Raw genomic sequence first — 18,242 nt, 5'->3', positions numbered from 1 at the left:
ATGCGTGCATCCTGGAAAGAAGGGGTTATCAAGTTGATCCAAAAATCCCCTTCTCGTTCGATACTCAATATTGGTGACTGATTTTTTAATGGGTACCGTGTACAAGATTTTCTCAAAGGTGCTAGCTAATTGCCTCCATAAGCACCTGCCTCACATTGTGCATCCCCATCAGTATGAGTTCATTAAGGGCAAGAATATTTTGCATAATATCTTGAATGTACAAATGGGCATAGATTATACTAAGTACTCCAATCAATGGTTGTTCTAGTCCTGTTGGATTTTGAAAAGGCCTTTGTTCTAGTCTAGTTGGTTCTTGGTGGCACCTCAAAGTGGCATAGACTATGATGCTCTTGATGCTTGCTTATTCTCTGCCTCTCTTGCCTCGATCCAAGAGTGGTTTGCAGGAGATTACTAGGGGTATCCTCTTTTTGCTTTGGAAAAAGGATTCCATGTATGCTGGTATTTCTTGAGTTTCTTGGATCCTTGTTTGCACCCCTAAAAACATGGATGGTGGTGTTGTTTTGGATGTGGGGACTTTTATGGTTGCCCTCCATTGGTCATTGTTCAAGCCATGTGTGTTGGTCAGCAACCTTGTGTCAGTATTGCCATAATTTTCTTGAGGACTAAGGTGTGGTGCATGGGAACACTAAAATCCAGGGGTCTATGAAAAATCTAGCATGGCAATCCTGCTCACAAGCTGCCCTGAGACAAGGTAAGTATGACACCCATGTAAATCCTTGTATCTACATGTTGGGCCTCTATCCATTACTCAAGCAATCGTCTCCCATGTCACAATTATAGACTGTAGTTCAGTGAAATGAAACTAGGATAAATTCTTGGCAATTTCTAGGTGGCTTTGACAACTTGTTCCCTAAAAAGGGATGTTTCTATTACCCTACAGTGGAAGAGCAAATCTAAGCTCTATCCCTCGTCAGTGAAGATGAATAGTTGCTTACACATACAAGGCAGATAGGTCAAGACATCATATATTCAGAAGGCCACAGTACATTGTATGTGATCTCCTTAGCTATAATAGCCAGGACCTAGGCCAAACTGAACGGATGTGAACCATCTCAAATCATAATAGCCAGGGCATACCTTAAAATTGAAAGGTCCAACAAGCTTACAGCAAGTTTGCAACAGGTTTAGCACTTAAACTTGACCTAACATAACAATTACAGTTGGTTAGACCACTATCCGCTCATCTAGCACAAACACTATTCATCTCTTTTCTATTCTGCATAGGACTGATGATCTTACAATCTCTATAAAGCATTTTAATATATATGCAAGAGGCCTCTTTTGTTTCTGCTGGCCAAGTCTTCCCTTCTCCTACATGTTTTACTAAGAATTTTCAGACTTCATATATAGGAACTGGATGAAAGAATGGCTCAACTTACAGCAGCAATTACAACCAGGACAATAGAGCGAGATTCAGCTGTTGCTGCTGAAAAACGGGTGTGTCAAAACAGTCGTTTAGATTCTGTACCATATATATTACATCATCTCTGAAATCAGATTCCGTAGAGTGAACAGAATGCAACATCCCAGATTTGAAGTTTCAAGGTAAGGCTCTACTGGCTAAAGGAGCTTGTATTTGTGCATACTCTAGGAAACAGAAGCTCGTCATCTTGCAGAAGAGGGCCTTCGAAAAAAGTGCAATGATTTGTCGTAAGCTCTTCCAAGAATTTTGCCACTTGCTACATATTTTTCCATTGTTTTGCAAAATATGATATTATCTCCAAAAGTATCATCACATAAGGATGACAAACCGGTTTGTGGTTTGCATTTGCACGTTCAAAATATTGTCCCTCAAGGTTTATAGGTGTTGTTAGGTCTGATCTTCAGAAATCCCAACAACAACAAACCAGAATTCAAATTGAGTTGGACGAGTATAAAAGAAGGGAAGAAGAGGAGAGATCCAAGCATGCACAAACACTAGAAGAGCTTAAAAAATGCAAGTATGTATCTAGCAGCCAAAGTGATCCTCTGCTTATGTTACTTCCTATCTTCATATATCTATGCATGTAGGGGTCATCAATTCAGGCATAAGAACAAAGAAAAAGGTGAAGTGGTTTTGTGACATAACATTTGTCATAGAATCTTTTCAACAACTTGAATGAGGTCCTTCAATGTTTTCCTAATGATTCAGGACAACATTTATGTGCAAACCCATACAAAATGAAAAACTGTAACTTTTAAATAATAATACCAGCATCATTCTGCAGAATAATGATGGTTCTAGAGCGAATTTCAAACTTTTAATCAATGATTTGTTGAATATTGGTAGGAAACAACTTGCTTTGGTTGAGAAAGATACTGAACAGCTTAAAAGCCTTATCGCACAGTTAGACGCGACAAGAGAGGAACTGGTATGTTTTTTTGTTTTTCTGAAGCCTTAATTTTTTCTAGCAATTTCTTTGACATTACTTGGTTTTGGTCTTAAGACTATCAGTTTGATATCAACTACTTTTTCTGCATTTAATTGTAATTAAACCTTAGCATGTCTCAGGTAGGAAAATTGAAGTCTACAATGGCAGATCAACATTCAGCTGAAAGTCAAGTTACTGCATTGGAACTGGAAGTCCGGACTCTTGCTGAGGAGGCTGACATTCGAGCAACTGAACTTACAGAGTTACATAAAATGCTGGAAGCACTTGGGAAGGAATGTGACCATGTTCATCTGGAGGTAAAATAACTATGAAATGTCACTTAGAATGTTGATTTTATGAACCTAAACAAGCAACCAAATAGTTACCAAAGAAACCAAGTAACATCAAATCTGAGCTTTCAGAAATTTCCACCAAAGAACCAACACATTCATGATATAGTGAAAATAAATGTATGACAGAGGAGCATGTAAAATATGACTTCAGAATGTCAGTGGTTTGCAAGATCTAGATCCAACTGAAACTCTTGCAACTGTTTTGACCTTGCTTGAGTCACATTTAGACTCAATACTTAATTCGATAAAGGATGTGTGTACAACCCAAACTCTCTTATTTCAATTTGCTCCATATCTATTATTTGTCCAGAATTTTTCTGTCAGACCACTTTTGATTGATTCATCAATGTACAAAAGGGGGGGACAGTCCTAAAAGTAATGACTATCCAGTTAGAAACAGTGAGAAAGCACATCCATGTGAGAGGTAAGCATATCACCAACATAACAGCTATTGTATGGGGATTGCTGCAATGAGTGTCTAAAGCAGTTTAAGGCAAATGGGGCTCAAAGGATCATGATTCCTTTCTTTCCTTACTGTCCAAAGCACGCAATATCTAGTCTAAGATCTAGGAGTATCCGATAACCTGGCAGGAAATCCACCTAAAAGCTGAAACATCCATGGAGGAATTCTAGCATAGTCCATGCAAAAGAATCCTACTGGAGGGATGATGCAGAAAAAGGTGTGGTTTTGTCTCTATAAATTGTCAGCATTTTAGAATGAGGTGAGAAATTAGTTGCTTAGCCGATTCTCATCCAACTGGAAGCACTTCCCTCAACATTCAAAAAGGACTAGCTTTTGTATAAAAGGAAAATTCTCTATAAATATTCTTCCAAGTTTTGTTTCCACCATTTTAATGATTTGTTCATATGCCAAAGAGCATTAGCATGCTGATCTACTCATGGATCAGGTATGATGTGCCTGTAAATCTGAATGGAAGACATTCATGCAATTTTTTCCTTTTGGTCAGCTAAGAATCAAGCCTTAACAAAAATTTATGTCACTTCAGTGAGAAAATACTGGGATATTTGCTACTACTCCATTGATCTGGTTGCTCGTACTTCCTTCTTGCTTTGTTTGTCTTACTCTTTCAGTTCTTTATACATTTCAGGATTTCAAATGTAGTTCTTTAAGTAGCATACCAGGATCTGCAAAGCTAGTTCTTCAAGTACCACACCATAAGCATTGAGCCAAAACTGTGTGGACAGATGCGAATTCAATCAGAGAAAGTTTCACAGCTAGCTGAAGAAAATAATCGGGTTGTAGCAGAAGCAATGACCTTGGGGAAGGATCTACAAAACACTGAGAACAAATTAAGCAATGAAAGTCTGCTTCTTCAAAAGGCTGAATCTGAGGTACAGAATTTTTGTTGCTTGTCAGTCCATAGATCATTCTGCTTCTCTCTCTTTGAGGAAAGTGGTGAGGTCAGAGAATCACCAAAAGCTTTGGTGATTTGTAGATATTGTCTCTTAAGGATACACTTGGCATGGAAGAAAATTGTCGAAAAGAAGCTGAAGATCGTTGTGCAGCGAAGGTAATCCAGTGTGCAGTGACATAGAAAAGTTTGTCTGATTGTACCGCATAATTTGGTCTAAGGCATTGGTTTGCAAGTTATTCCATTTCACTCCAATGATGAACAGGTTGTTGAGATCCAATCTGTTACAGAAAAACTAGAAGCAGTTACTTGTAAACTACAGGTATGCAACTTCGTGTTTGGATTCTGCCATTGAAGTAAGTCATCGTATAATTGCACTAAGTTGGAATTTTGCGGTTGTTGTGTGCATCCAGATTACAGAAACACAACTTTTTCAAGTTTCTTCTGCAAGAGAGAGTCTGGTTGAGGATCTAAAAAACCTTACTTCTAGATTGACTTACTTCGAACAGGTATGATGGACTAGATTTTGAAGTACAATAGCACAAGCACAGAAACAAAAGTTACCCAAAACAGAATAAAAACAACAGCAATAGAGTCACTGTTAATTGTTGGCCTTTTAAAGCTCATTTGCGCCAGGGAGGAAGAAGAGAGAGCACTTTCTAACAGCTATGACCAACTAATAGAGGAGCACCAGCAACTAAAACTTGCTGCCATTGAGCTTGATGCCCAGGTTTCTGACGATTTGCATTATTCAGAAATTGAAAGGATGTTCAACAATGAAAATTTCACTTCCATGCCATTTTCACACAAGCTTGTATTCTGAAGTATTGCAGGCACAACGTCAAGCATATCAAATTCAAGGCATGGAAGAGTTGCTCCAAAAAACACAAGAACAGTCGAGCTTTTTCGAAGAAGATTGCAAAAGGTTAAAGAATGATTTGAAGGTAACAATTAGGCCATAGCATTGAATATTTTCACTTTCTAGATTCCTACTGTACTATGGCCGAAGTTAGGCAAGAAGATTTGGCACTTACATTTCCAGGATTTGAAAAAGCGTATGATCAAGTTCTTGAAAGGCTTTAGAGCTTGTATGCATCCCTAACATACTGGTTTCCAGCATCTGCCCTGTACTTTTCTTCCACAAAGTCCAATGTTGGGATGCCTGTGGTCAGCTCAGCATTTCCAGCTCAGTGTGTCAAGGCTGTCCAGTTGCTCCTTGTTACTATCTATGTGGAGACTATAACCATTTCCTTTAGAACCTCAAAAATTCGAAAACTATTTTGTACTTGAGAAAATTCCTGATTTACTTTGCTGATCACTTATTATTTTCCTTTCAGTCAGTCCTTTAGGAGAAATCCATTGGTTTTTGGGTTTCTAACTCATCCAATGCACCAACTCCATGGTTGTCTATGCACAGTAGTGACAAATCCCAGCACTATCTTGGGCTCTTATGGTGACATCAATGCCCCTCTTTACTTCATAGCAGGATCACACGCTACCACACACCTATCATTGGGCAGTGCAACTTGGTGAGCTTCTACTAGCCAGTGTCATACATTTAACTTTGGTAACTTCCTTTTCTCAAGATACCATCCTGAGAAAATCAAGCATTTCATTGTGCTACAGTGCTACTTGTCAGTTGAAATAAGAACTTGGCTATCCAACACGGGAAAATGGGGTGGGAAACAGAAATATGTCCTTTCTGCACCAAAACTTGGGTATGATAGGTCCTATAGTCATGGGGGTGCAAGCAATGGACAACAAAGAGACTGCAGCAGTGTCAAGCTCCCTGGATTGCAACAGAGAAAGAAAGAAGAAGCAACAAATAGTGCAATAGAATGTAAAACCTACCTCAACTCCATCCATCTCGCCGATGCGTGGTTTCCTCAGAGCAGTATGCTCACTCTCCAACTAGTGCAAACGGCCCCAAATATCTTAATGATGCTTCAAGGGGGATTCTAACACGACCGAATGGTGTTTTGGACACTCAAAATGGACTTGAGAATTGCTACTATGAAGAATGTGTGAGGAGAAAGTCTGAAGAAAAGTTGAAAGTAGAGTAGACTTTTGGAGAGAAGAGGACACAGAATGCTGTAGAAACAGAAAGAAAGAGAGAAAGAAAGATATATTAACGTCTACATAAGGCCAATGTGGCCTATGAGACAAAATCCAGAGTACATCCATGTCTAATGTCATCTCATCAATAAGATAAAGACAGCATTACAAATAAGTGGGTGGCCTATGAAATTATACTGAAAATAACTATACGATGGGACTATACTAGGGTTGAACCATGTGTAGTGTTGTTCCATCGATAGAAAAAAAGAGGAAAGGAAAGGAGAACCAGATCTGATAGAACCATGTACAAAAGTGTGGTGGAGACTATGGGTTGAAGTTGATCTCAAGATTTGCACATGATCTCAGCTATGGTGCAGTCCCTAGCTGCTTCGTTGATATGTCTGGTGTTGAGTCTTCAGTGTCTCCTAATAACGGCTCTAATCCGGCTATGGCATGGCCTCCTCAGACGTGGTCCTGATAGACGGGGTCATCGTGCTCGACGAAGGGAAATGGCTCTATCCAATGTGACTCCATGGTGTGGCCTGTAAGGTGTCTGGCGGGGGGGCTCTGTCTCTGCTAGGCTGGTAGTGTTAGTAAGCTCGGCTCTGTAGAAAAAATCTGTCACTACTCTGTGTGTGTGTCCCTCTGGATGAGTTGGCCTCCTATCTCGCAGTAGTGCAGTTCGGCACCTCTCAAGCTCCAGGAGGAAAAGACCTAGGCATCTTTGGTCCTCGTACTCCATGACGCGAAGAAAGGGTCCAAATCCATCACGGAAGAGGCAGTGGTACCGTCCTCGTATGTCATAGTATACTATGCATCTGCATCTGTAGTGCTCCTCCGTCTCAGGCCCTCGACCACAAAGCTGGCAAGTCCTATCATCTGCTAGGGTATTTGTCCATCCGTCTGTCCCCATCTGAAACCTATGTGAGGAGGTGTGAATTTGTCCAATAGCAACCTGTATGCTATGGGAGAGATGGGTGTCCATATATGCTGGCCGAATAGTAAAACCATCATCAAAGAGACACAAGAAATAATTCCTATAGAACTCCATCCTCGATCCTCGATCCTAGAGGGAGTGGTGGATGGATCCATGATCCTAGAGGGAGTGGTGGATGGATCCATGTCCTTGCTGTCTCAATCCTCAAGATATCAGCTCTAATCACTTGGTTCAACTCTGATCGGCTAAGAGAAAGTGTAGGGCAGCCACGGCTATAATCCAAAGGTGGAAGACGGTCAATATCCAAACCATGTAGACTCATCCAAATAGCCATCTGTGAAAACCAACAGTTCTTCTTGCCTCCTGCTGCTAGTTGTCTAGATGAGGTTAGTGCCAATCTAGAGTATCTATGGCGTGGAAGTTCCCATAGTCTGTGCCAAAGGACATTGCTTTGAAGAGTGCCTCCGTAACTATAGATGTTGCCCCTAGCTCTGCTTTGACAATGGGATGTGGGGTGGAGGGCTTACTCCTAATCATGCGTGCCATCATCATGATCAACGGCCTTTCCACGCTATCCCAACCATCATAATAATCCCTCTCTACTCCAATCTGATCAATGAGTGGGCTAAGACGCCTGTGGTACAAGCCACAACCCCATACCTCTACTCCATATAGTAATGTACGTGTGACTAGGGTGTCAAACAACCAGAGTTTGGTGTGGGGCTCCTGGAACTGCATGTGAGCACATTGACTCTCAAGTGCCCCTAGTGCTGCGTATCCACGTGCCAGACGTGACTTTGATGCCCCTCTCAACTAAAAACGTGGGCCAGAGAAGATGACTCCCAAATAGACATATTCCCTCACATGCTCCAATATGTCTCTCCCAAATGTGAACTAGTACATAGATCTAGTCACCCATGTTGTTGAAGTATTGAAAACCATGGTTTTGATCTTCCCAAGGTTCACTATGAGGTCTTTATCTCTACAGAAGGTGTGCAAAGCATCTAGATGGCACTGCGATCCCTCCAGCGAATCTGAAATGAGAACAATATCATCTGCATATAGTAATATCGGTATCAGCATACCTGCTAGGCTGGCTCCAGCTCCTCCTCCTCGGTCTATGTAATCAGGCACTTCATCTATGTATAGACCAAACAATGTGGGTGAAAGTGGGCATCCTTGTTTCACTCCTATGGTACTGTCAATCCTCTCTGATAGCCCCCCAGGTGCTTGTACATGACCTGTCACTGCCTCATATAATGCATAGACACCCCATCGTATACCCTCTAGTACTCCAATGTCCTACAATCTTTGCATGATGCGTGTACGAGGCACTGTATCAAAAGCTTTGCGAAAGTCTACAAAGCAACAATAGATCCTCTTGTCTCGAGCTCAACCCTCCTCAATAATGGCTCTTGAGACAAGAAGTCTGGAGGAAAGAGAAGAGAATGCTAGAGACAGAGAGAGGTAAGAGAGGACATCTGGAGGGAGGAGGAGAGAGAATGCTGCACAAAGAAGTTTGGAGAGAAGAGATGGGTTGATGTTCAGCATAAGAAAGGTAAACAGGTTGAGGCTCAGCAGCCAGTGGGTCCATCCACAAATGCCCAATATTTATTCTGTACATATGTATGTAGAAATGATAAATCCTCCAATGTTTTGAATGTGTTTGGTATGGCCCCTTCTAGTTCAAAGCAGCCCGCACATTTTGGAGCATATGCTGAGCATTCTAAGGATCCTCATGCCCACTTGGCTTTTGATAAGCAGGGTAAGGTGATCACCCCATGGTATCGTAGCCCCGCTTGGGTTCAAAGGAGGAGGATAAGCCCTCTCCACCCAGGTTTGACTGTCAGGGGCAGAATGCTTTTGCAATATTGGCCAATTTTCTGCAGGATGGTGTACTTGAGTAGTTGGCTGGAAAAGTCAGCTCGAGGCAGGATCAGCTTCTCATATAATTTTCATCTTGCTTTCTTAGTGCATGAAGTTTGCCACTTGGAATATTCGTGGGATTTCCTCTCATAGGAAACAACACGACATGTGGCATGTTTCGCATGAGAATAAATGGGATGCCTTATGTGCTATTGAACATAAGAGGTGTGGTGATGCTGGAAAGATTGTTGAATGTCATGGATTTTGACTGTTTTATGCTGGGTGTGCTGCAATCCGCTATTCTTGTGTCCTCATGATTGTTCATGAGAGATTTCAACCAGTTCTTGTGAAAAATATGATGTGTTTGGCCATTTTTTGGTGATTGAAATTATGATTGACGGTGAGGTTTTGTGTCTAGTGGATCTCTATGCACAGAATGATTCCTTGCATCATTGTGATTTATGGGCTAATGTGAAACTCACTTGTTCCTTAGTAGATCGGGCTTGATGACAGGTGATTTCAAAACGTGTGTTGTTTCCTTGTAGACATTGGCACAAGAGTCCCTAGACCCATCAGAACCAGCCTAGAGAAAGTTTTGCACTAGGTGGCATAGGTGAAACATGCATGTCCTTGCTCACCAGAGATAGGTGGGCCGTGCTTGAGTAGGTTAGGTTTCGCTTGATGGAATCAAGCACCAAAACGAATTGTTCAACTAGGGTCTATCAAGTACCGATTGGAATCCAAGATATGAGACTCTCTACCCCTTGCTCACCCACCTAAAACCTAAGTGGAGACCCCACTCAGTACTCGAATTGGTATCCATAAGAAATACGTACAATACCATACGGTATGATTAGTACCATACAACATATGAGTGATGTGCCCTTTTTTGGCTAAACTATCAGGCTAGCGAGGAGAATACACATAAGTAGGATCAAAGCATAACCAGCAGCCTCCCCCCATTGGCACAAAGAGGAAATCACAAAGGAGTTCCTATGTGATTTTCGAAGGAGACTACATGATAGCTTCAGGCCTAGGAAGATCTCTCTCCTCCTATGGTTTGTAGCTCACAAGAGCCTAACAGTTGGCTCGTGGCTTGGATACGGTAGGGCTCAGTAGCATATGTGAGATGTGGCAATCCAGTGGTGGAGACATAGAGACATTGCCTATGGGACTGCCCTAGAGCCCATGAGGTTTGGAGAACAGTCCTCAAGATGGTATTTCACGGCACAACAGAGACCATGGTGGCTACCTGGGGGGCTGTAGCATGGGTCACAGATAGAGGCCCAGCATGTGGCTATGAGGATGTTCAGGGAAGCTACTCTTTTCTCATCATTGGTCAGCACCTGAGCAGGATTCTCACTCCAGATTGCTCACAGGCATAGTAGACTCAAGGACATGCCACAGATGGGAGTTGATCACTGGTATCGTAGCCCAGTATATATGGACTGCAAGATGTTGCCACGCTATTGACCTTCTGGATGTATCCATATCAGAGACCTTATCAAGGATCTGGACAGAGATTATTCACATTCTCCACAGGAGATGGGAGAGGATGCAGGACAGCTTTGAGAGGATGAGGAAGAGAAGAGAGGCTTTTTTGCAGACATGGGATTAAGGCACTTTCTTCTATATTGTCCTTCATATGGTTTGGCATTACAGCCCACCAGATTGGTTGTTCACACAACCATTGTATTTGTGATGTACTTAGTTACTCTTCATTAAGTTCCTTGTATTTTGTATTTTACCTTAGGTTATTCGCTAAGGTGTTATTCATAGAAATTTCTTTTCTTTGGGGGAAAAAAAGGAAGGTGAACACAATATCTAGGATGCTCTTATCCTGGACGAAGACTATCAAAGGTTAGCAAATCTGATTAGTGGCCTTCATCAGTTCCACAACCAAAAAGTCCAACCTAGTGACATCAACGCAATCATACCATAGTAGGCACTTTGGTCCCAAGGAATACCCAAACCTAGAGGAGCAATTTACATTGAGCAATACGATCAGTGACTGGATAAAACAAGCTAGAAGTGCATATACTCCTTCAATCATTACAGTTGGTCCCAAGATGGAGCATGTTTGTTGCTGATTTCACAGCTTAGTCATGGCCATTGCACGTTTACATCATCCTAAGAATCCATAAACATAACCAAAACCTGAATCAAATAAAAGACAAGATGGGCCAGAAAGTGCATGGACACCAAACTACTTGCCAAAAACAAGTGTACAACTCCCTTCATTGATCAAACTAAGAATAAAGGAATGCACAAGCTCCAAGCATGGCATTGCATTATCCCTTCACCATGAGCATGTCTTCTGTTCTTCAATCCTCATCCCACTCTATTAGAGAGCAGTGATGTAGGTTGGAACTAGCAAGATCTCTTACTGCACGGTGAATCAAAGGAGAAACAGCAGCACAGCGACTTAAAAAGCACCCACATACTAAGTATAAATTAGTCATACAATCTTCTCAAAGTAGTTCACATGCCTATACATAGAGTTGGAAAGCAAGCCTACAGTTTGTACAAACTTCGCATGCAATGGCAAAGTAGAGATCAGGACAGAGTATGCAGAATCCCTCTTGTTCTCTTCTGACACCTAAGCCCATAAAAACAGGTTTTGATGTCCAAAAACGAGGGGAAAAACAAAAAGAGCTGGGGGTCTGTCTACCTTTTATTGACTCCCAAATTTAATTTCAAGTTATTGTTATGAATTAATATTTGAAGGTAAGGCTTCTAAGGTTGTTGACCCAACCCTAAAGCTAGTCATGAGTTGCGTCACTTTCAAGGACCTGATAAGGATTTGGGCATCATATATTTAGTGGGTGCAACAAAAGTCCATATCAGAGGAGTGTATTGCAAGGATACGTGTGGAAATGTGTGGAAGAGTATGTTTGAATCCTAAGCGTTCAGAAAAGCCTCCGGTGCTTCTACAACACTTTGGAATCTGTCTCATCTACCTTTGAGTCATGAACAATCTATTTCCACATCACAAATCAACAGTTAATCTTGAATTTACATTTTTTGATAGATGCTTGAAAGAAAGAATACCCATTGAAAGGGGCCTTCACTAAACCCAAAAGGTAAAAGAAAACCAGAAGTTGAACACACTACATGGAAGTTGAACACACTACATGGACACCGACAAATCAGCAAGCAAATTAGCTCACAAATGGGAGGTAGAATACTCCTACTCATGCGCATGGACCCAACTGCAATGCCTCTTGCAGTATTCAAACTAGATTGAATAGGGAGCTAACACAGGTCTCAAATGGGTGTTTAGGGGGGCAGATGATCAAATATCTTGGGTCCCAAGTGGGAATCAACATCAAAGCAACCTAGTAGTTTCTGCCTGTGTTAGACTCTAGCTGACTTATGAGAGCACAGCTCACCTATCCTTAGCAGGCTGAGCTCTAGTGGTCAATTAGGTCTTGTTGGCAACGGCTTGGCTTGGTAAAAAGTGTCTTGCTTGTGTTTCCTCTCCATCATGTGATACTCAATTATTCCACTTAGTCCACAACTACTTGTAGTCCTGTTTGGATGGGTCTAGGGATTCCATGCTAATGTGGCTTGGCAAACCATCAGCACACTCCGCTTAGAGGAAGGCTTCTAGATGATCAATCCAAAGTACTTGAGCTGGGCCCTTTTGGGTCAAGCTAGTGATTTGAGGGCTCATACCAGGTGGACAGATTTGGAAGCTTGTCCTCTAGGATTCCCGGCCATGCCTTGGAGGAGAGTGGAAAGGATCTCTGAGGTGGATTTTTGCCACAGTGCTGACTACTCTCTCTAGATCATCTTTCATTCATAGCTTGCAATAATTTTGGCAGATCGTGGTAGATTCTAGGGCAAATGCCTAAGGTCGCCGAGAAGAGATTGATAGAGACAGTCAGTCATTTGGAATCCTTAGGTTTGGGATTCAGATAGGTTATGCAAGGTCTAGAGTGGTGTATCACATTGTCACTAGGACCACTTGTTTGGCCTCCAGCAAAAGAATATAAAGTCCCACTTGACACCCTAGGTACCTTGCTGATGTTTTGTGAAAGCTGTCACACCTCCCAAATTCACAAGAGGTGTGTCATTTTGCTAAGTGCACCTGAGATCAAGAAAATTACCTCTGTGGCTGTAACAATTGCTCTGACGTCACCCTCATCTCCAGTAAATAAATTGTTAATCTAGTAAAATTCCTCTATGGCCGTACTAAATGGCCTGAAGTTACCCTCATCTCCAGTAAATAAATTGTTGTGTCATTAGCAAACTCTAGGTCAATCAAATCCTCATACTCTTGCATCACTGATGCCTCTCTTTTCCAAAATGGCCTCTTGATCTCCACAACAAAAGGAAAAGGAATGGTGCAACAGATCATTGTTGTCTGTGACCTGTCCCTATGATTATTTCTCATATTTGGGATTTTTACCACGTACCTTAGTGATGATTATCAGTGAGGGGTTTTGATAGAATCTTTCGTTAAGGGGGGTTTTGACAGAATTTTATTCTCTTGGCACAAAAGGTTGTCTTGCTCAAATCAGCAGACCCAAAACTCACGACAACATGGTGAAGGATAGCCATTGACAGCCTTCTGCATACAAGATTATCTTATGAATGCCCTGCATGTTTCATATGAAAGCATGTAGGCGATGTTTGCTTGGTTAATATCATTCTTATTGCATTTCAGTTCTCAAATTCTTTGGGTATTATCAGCAGAAACACCTGTAAGTATAATTTGAATGGACCCCTTGTTTTAGGGTAAACTTTTATTAAAAAAGCATTGCATTACTCCTCAGATGTAAGCACTGCTCCATACATGCTCACAGTCATTTTCAAGCTTGCCCATTTGGTCATATGTTAAATCTAATGACATAAACACTTGATATTTTTGCACCGCCATATTTTCAACAGTATTGGGAGCATAGTTCAAAAGATGGGAACATTTATGGCTGAATTCTGTTTTGCTCTTTTCTTATTTGCCTATCTGCTGTTGTAATAGGAAATGGAGAAGCAAGCAGACATTATGTCTCGGTCTCTTTCTCAGCAATCAAGCCTTCTGGAAAATCTGCAAAAGGAGAAAACTGCACTGCTGACACAAATAGCTTCATCTAAACAGGTAGCAGGAACCTCACCCCTTATAACTTGTTCATGTTATCTTCTGCGTATTCCATCGATTTCTTAGTGAAGGTTTGAACAGATTCTCTTGGAACTAGAGAAAAAGAATACAACATTGATGAGAGACTTGGCAGCATCAGAGTCAAATAATCAGCTACTGACAGGCATGATACAAGGGAAAATACAAGTGAGTTTAGCAAACTATTTGCTTACATCTGACTTCATTCAACTAAATTTTTACATATATTCGAGCAAAGAATCAGCATATCAGTAATATATTTCAACAGATACTTTGATATATTCCTTTTGAGACGTATGTCAATGTACTTGGTTGAACTCAACCCATTGATTCCATTGCTTAAAAATCTCCATGGTTCTGTAGGAAGCTGAATCTTTTATAACACGATATAAACTCGAACATGAAAGAGTTCGTGAAATGGAGCAGCTTGTTGCATGTTTTCGTGCACAAGAGCACCAGCTTCAACTAGAAAGCAAGGTATAATAAAAGGTTATACATTATGTTGACAATCTATTAATGAAATCTTTTCTCTTCTTTGAAAGACAAAAAAAATCACTCTTCTATCCAAATTGTGAATTGATAGATGTTTTGGACTACAAAGCAGGATTCAGGTGCCAAAAATGCAATCATGCGAGAACGTCTTGCTGCTTTAGAAGAGCAGGTACAGAGTTTCTCTCTTTTACTTTTGGTTTTGCCCCAAGTTATTGCTGGTTAGACTTAAGGTAAATAATATGTACCAAGATGCAAGATCACTCACTCTGAGGTCAATCATAGGGTCCTTCTTGGAGGTCTAGTCCAGACTAAGTTATGTAGTGCTTGAGGAGGGGGAAATAGGGGTTCAACACCTTCAAGAAAAACTAAAAAAGGTCTCGAGTTCTACAAGAAAAGAAAGGTCTGGATAGGTCACAGATACAAAAGCATTGCCTCATTGATGTCCATATTTATACCACCAATTTGCCTGTTATCATGACCAACTGTTACAAAAGGATCTGAACTTCCCATGCTGGGACATTAGGGGGTTCCAGCCATGCATACATAAACCTACGAGTGTTATATGAGCCTACAGGTAGCTAATTCAGTTACAGTGCTATATGAGAATACAGGTAGCTACTTCAGTTACAGAGACTCCAAAAACGATTTAAGAGTGGACATTCTTAATTTTCACACGGTGGCAAGCAACAGCTGATAAGAAGTTTGAAGTTTCAAATGTATCTGAATGATATAAACATCAGAGACAGCCCAAAATGCTTCTAATAGAATTTATTAATGCATTCTTTGTCTGAACATGTCTAGGTCCGGCTTTTACAAAAGTCCAAAGAGAGTCAACGAGACGAAATTCTTCGCTTGGAGGATCTTTTAACGGACAAGGTTACATTCTCTTTGTAGATATGATGGTTCCTGTGTTACCTGGAACTGTTGATAAGCATTATGAAGTAAAATCTTGTGCCTGTTCTTATTTGGTTCCAGTGCGGTGAAGAAAACAGAAGAATAACTTCTGTATGTGCACATGCACATGAAAGCCTAATGTACCATAATATACTTGATTCAACGGACTCCAAGGTAACCACCTTACTTTAATTAACAAGGTTTTCTCTTCTTTGGATTTTATGAGATAAGAATATTCTAAGTACTCTCGTGCAGTCAAAGGTTCATGAGTTGGAGATGCGGACAATATCATTATCTGCAGACTTGACAAAAACAGCAGCACTTTACAAGGACTGTTTGTCCAGGCTTCAAAAGGCTGAAGCTCAGTATGTGTCTTTCACTCATAAGACTGAGTTTTATGCTCAGCATGTTCTCTCCATTGTGTACAGCATAAATCTGTGGAGAAATTTCAATTTGTGAATCACTGAGTATTTGAATACACAGGTGTGCCGAACAACGAAGTGAGTATGAGCATGTGCTCTCTATTCTATCAAAGGTATCTCCTAAAACATACTCAATGTATACAAATTATCAATGGTCATTATCAGAGGAATATCAAGAGACCCCATGAGCATTCATCTTGGGTTCTTGGAGTCTATAGTTGAGGGAAAGTTTAAAATGGAAATGGGAATGGAATCGGAAATGTTTTAGAAAAGGGAAATGGAGTGCGAGTCCTGCTTCTGTAGCAAATTTGCTATATGACTTTAGTTAGCCTCATAATTGGAGAGGTGGCTGCTTCATGCATGGACACTGTTTGCTCTTCTCCTGTTGTGTCCTCTTGATGATCCCCTTCTGTTGTTCCTGTGGATTGCAAAAACGCAATGTCATTAGAGTGTCAGAAAAGGAGGCAAAGAGAGGGAAATGTGTAAACAGAGAATGGGGCAGGATGTTTCTAAGGGAGCAAAAGAAAAAATATGGTTGTCTTAAAGGGATAGAAAGCTATGGGCATATCGTGGCCTAAACTCATGTGCGTTTCCACCTATTTTCCACTCGGCATTCCAAATCCCAATTTATGAGAAAAACATCAGTGGAAATGTTTCAGATGCAAGGAGAGACACTGTGTGGTGCCATTTTGGACAGGGGGAAATGTTTCCCTTAAGGAATGTCTTTCAGGGTTCTTTTGAGCCGTTTCAGAGTTTGGGCACCTCCAAGAAGGTGTTTCAGCTTCTATGTTGGAGTCTGTAGTGACAGAAAGGAGATGAAAAGTGAAAACACCAAAGATTTAGAAATAAACCTAAGATGAGCAATGCCAATGCACTATCCTGTCTTACTTGAAATGCCGTCTTTCTTTCTTTCTTGAGCCTGTTATTTCTTTGAGGTTAAGAGATAACCATGACACAAGCAATGCTGAGGAACTATAGGGGGTCGCATGGAATGTCTCCTTTCTTTTCTGAGCCTGTTATTTATTCTATTCTTCAGATATTCAGTTTTAGTTCATCTCTACCTCATGTCGCAGGACCCTGAATAGCACACATAATATGCTAGGCATATGTAGGTTTCTTAGAAGCCCTACAATTTAAAAAATGATAGCTCCAACATTAAGCATTGAGACAGGCCACCTTTGAACATACACGATATTCATGAGTTGACTGCTCACCTATCACAAATGACATTACTTCTTTTGGAACATTATTATAATGTTTAATCATAACAAACAATGGACAACATTTAAGCTAGGCTCTCTGAAAACAAAAGTCATTTCAGCAAATGACCTGAGCTTGAGAAAGAACGTAAAGTGTCACTCCTGTCAACGTTCCATAAGCATAAACTCAACAGAACACATGTAGGGTTAGGGCAACTCAGAGACAATGAACACGGTGAGGATCTGAATGAATGAATAAATATAATACGATGCCCATGCAGCAAACAAACCGTGCAGGGAATGAAAACTTTACCCCGAACACTCATGTATCGAGGACCAAGGCAGAGGTAATGAGGTGCAGTGTGTGACGAGGTCGTCGTGCTCGACGAAGGGAAATGGCTCTATCCAATGTGACTCCATGGTGTGGCCTGTAAGGTGTTTGGCGGGGCTAGGCTGGTAGTGTCAGTAGGGTCGGCGGCTCTGTAGAAGAAGTCTATCACTACTCTCTGTGTGTGTCCCTTTGGGTGAGCTGGCCTCCTGTCTCGCAGTAGTGCAGTTCGGCGCCTCTCGAGCTCCAGGAGGAAAAGACCTAGGCATCTCTAGTCCTCATACTCCATGACGCAACGAAGGGGTCCAAATCCATCACGGAAGAGGCAATGGTACCGTCCTCGTATGTCATAGTATACTGTGCATTTGCATATGTAGTGCTCTTCCATCTCAGGCTCTTGACCACAAAGCTGGCAAGTCCTATCCTCTGCTAGGGTATTTGTCCATCTGCCTGTCTCCATCTGAAACCTATGTGAGGAGGTGCGAATCTGTCCGATAGCAACCCATACGCTATGGGAGAGATGGGTGTCCATATATGCTGGCCGAATAGTGAAACCATCATCAGACAGACACAAGAAATGATTCCTATAGAACTCCATCCTCAATCCTAGAGGGAGTGGTGGATGGATCCATGTCCTTGCTGTCTCAATCCTCAAGATATCAGCTCTGATCACCTCGTTCAACTCTGATCGGTTGAGAGAAAGTGCAGGGCAGTCAAGACTATAATCCAAAGGTGAAAGATGGTCAATATCCAAACCATGTAGACTCATCCAAATAGCCATCTGTGAAAACCAACAGTTCTTCTCGCCTCCTGCTACCAGTTGTCTAGA

At 41.3% G+C, this 18,242-nt stretch overlaps 1 protein-coding gene and 1 long non-coding RNA gene across 8 annotated transcripts in view; one reads left to right on the top strand and one right to left on the bottom strand.

The window, feature by feature from the left end:
• LOC148011624 (uncharacterized) overlaps nt 1-18,242 on the bottom strand; it is a 191,696-nt gene that overhangs the window by 109,194 nt on the left and 64,260 nt on the right. The window contains exons 3-4 of one of the 4 annotated variants that reach the window (XR_015689255.1): nt 14,077-14,153; nt 2,632-2,683 (exon numbers count right to left, since the gene is read on the bottom strand). This is a non-coding gene — a long non-coding RNA (uncharacterized LOC148011624). Of the gene's footprint in view, nt 1-2,631; nt 2,684-13,605; nt 14,154-15,610; nt 16,305-18,242 lie in introns of those variants that run through there. The other 3 variants (XR_015689256.1, XR_015689253.1, XR_015689254.1) reach the window with 3 other exon arrangements.
• The window catches only part of LOC148011625 (uncharacterized), a 228,271-nt gene that overhangs the window by 145,905 nt on the left and 64,124 nt on the right, over nt 1-18,242 (top strand). For 2 of the 4 annotated variants that reach the window (XM_087669888.1, XM_087669891.1), the window contains 19 exons: nt 1,372-1,458; nt 1,613-1,671; nt 1,836-1,961; nt 2,291-2,372; nt 2,513-2,689; nt 3,932-4,078; nt 4,183-4,257; nt 4,364-4,420; nt 4,512-4,607; nt 4,721-4,828; nt 4,932-5,042; nt 13,944-14,060; nt 14,142-14,246; nt 14,442-14,555; nt 14,662-14,739; nt 15,372-15,446; nt 15,546-15,638; nt 15,720-15,829; nt 15,948-15,999. In XM_087669888.1, coding sequence (XP_087526014.1) covers nt 1,372-1,458; nt 1,613-1,671; nt 1,836-1,961; nt 2,291-2,372; nt 2,513-2,689; nt 3,932-4,078; nt 4,183-4,257; nt 4,364-4,420; nt 4,512-4,607; nt 4,721-4,828; nt 4,932-5,042; nt 13,944-14,060; nt 14,142-14,246; nt 14,442-14,555; nt 14,662-14,739; nt 15,372-15,446; nt 15,546-15,638; nt 15,720-15,829; nt 15,948-15,999 — 1,869 coding nt within the window. The remainder of the gene's footprint in view (nt 1-1,371; nt 1,459-1,612; nt 1,672-1,835; nt 1,962-2,290; nt 2,373-2,512; nt 2,690-3,931; nt 4,079-4,182; nt 4,258-4,363; nt 4,421-4,511; nt 4,608-4,720; nt 4,829-4,931; nt 5,043-13,943; nt 14,061-14,141; nt 14,247-14,441; nt 14,556-14,661; nt 14,740-15,371; nt 15,447-15,545; nt 15,639-15,719; nt 15,830-15,947; nt 16,000-18,242) is intronic. The other 2 variants (XM_087669890.1, XM_087669889.1) reach the window with 2 other exon arrangements.

The sequence above is a fragment of the Lygodium microphyllum genome, chromosome 28 (genome assembly GCF_053477565.2).
Source record: "Lygodium microphyllum isolate KBCC chromosome 28, Lygodium_microphyllum_v1.1.10, whole genome shotgun sequence".
Taxonomy (NCBI): Eukaryota; Viridiplantae; Streptophyta; class Polypodiopsida; order Schizaeales; family Lygodiaceae; genus Lygodium; species Lygodium microphyllum.
The sequence above is the reverse complement of the archived record's forward strand: the minus strand, read 5'-3'. Positions and strand labels throughout refer to the sequence as shown.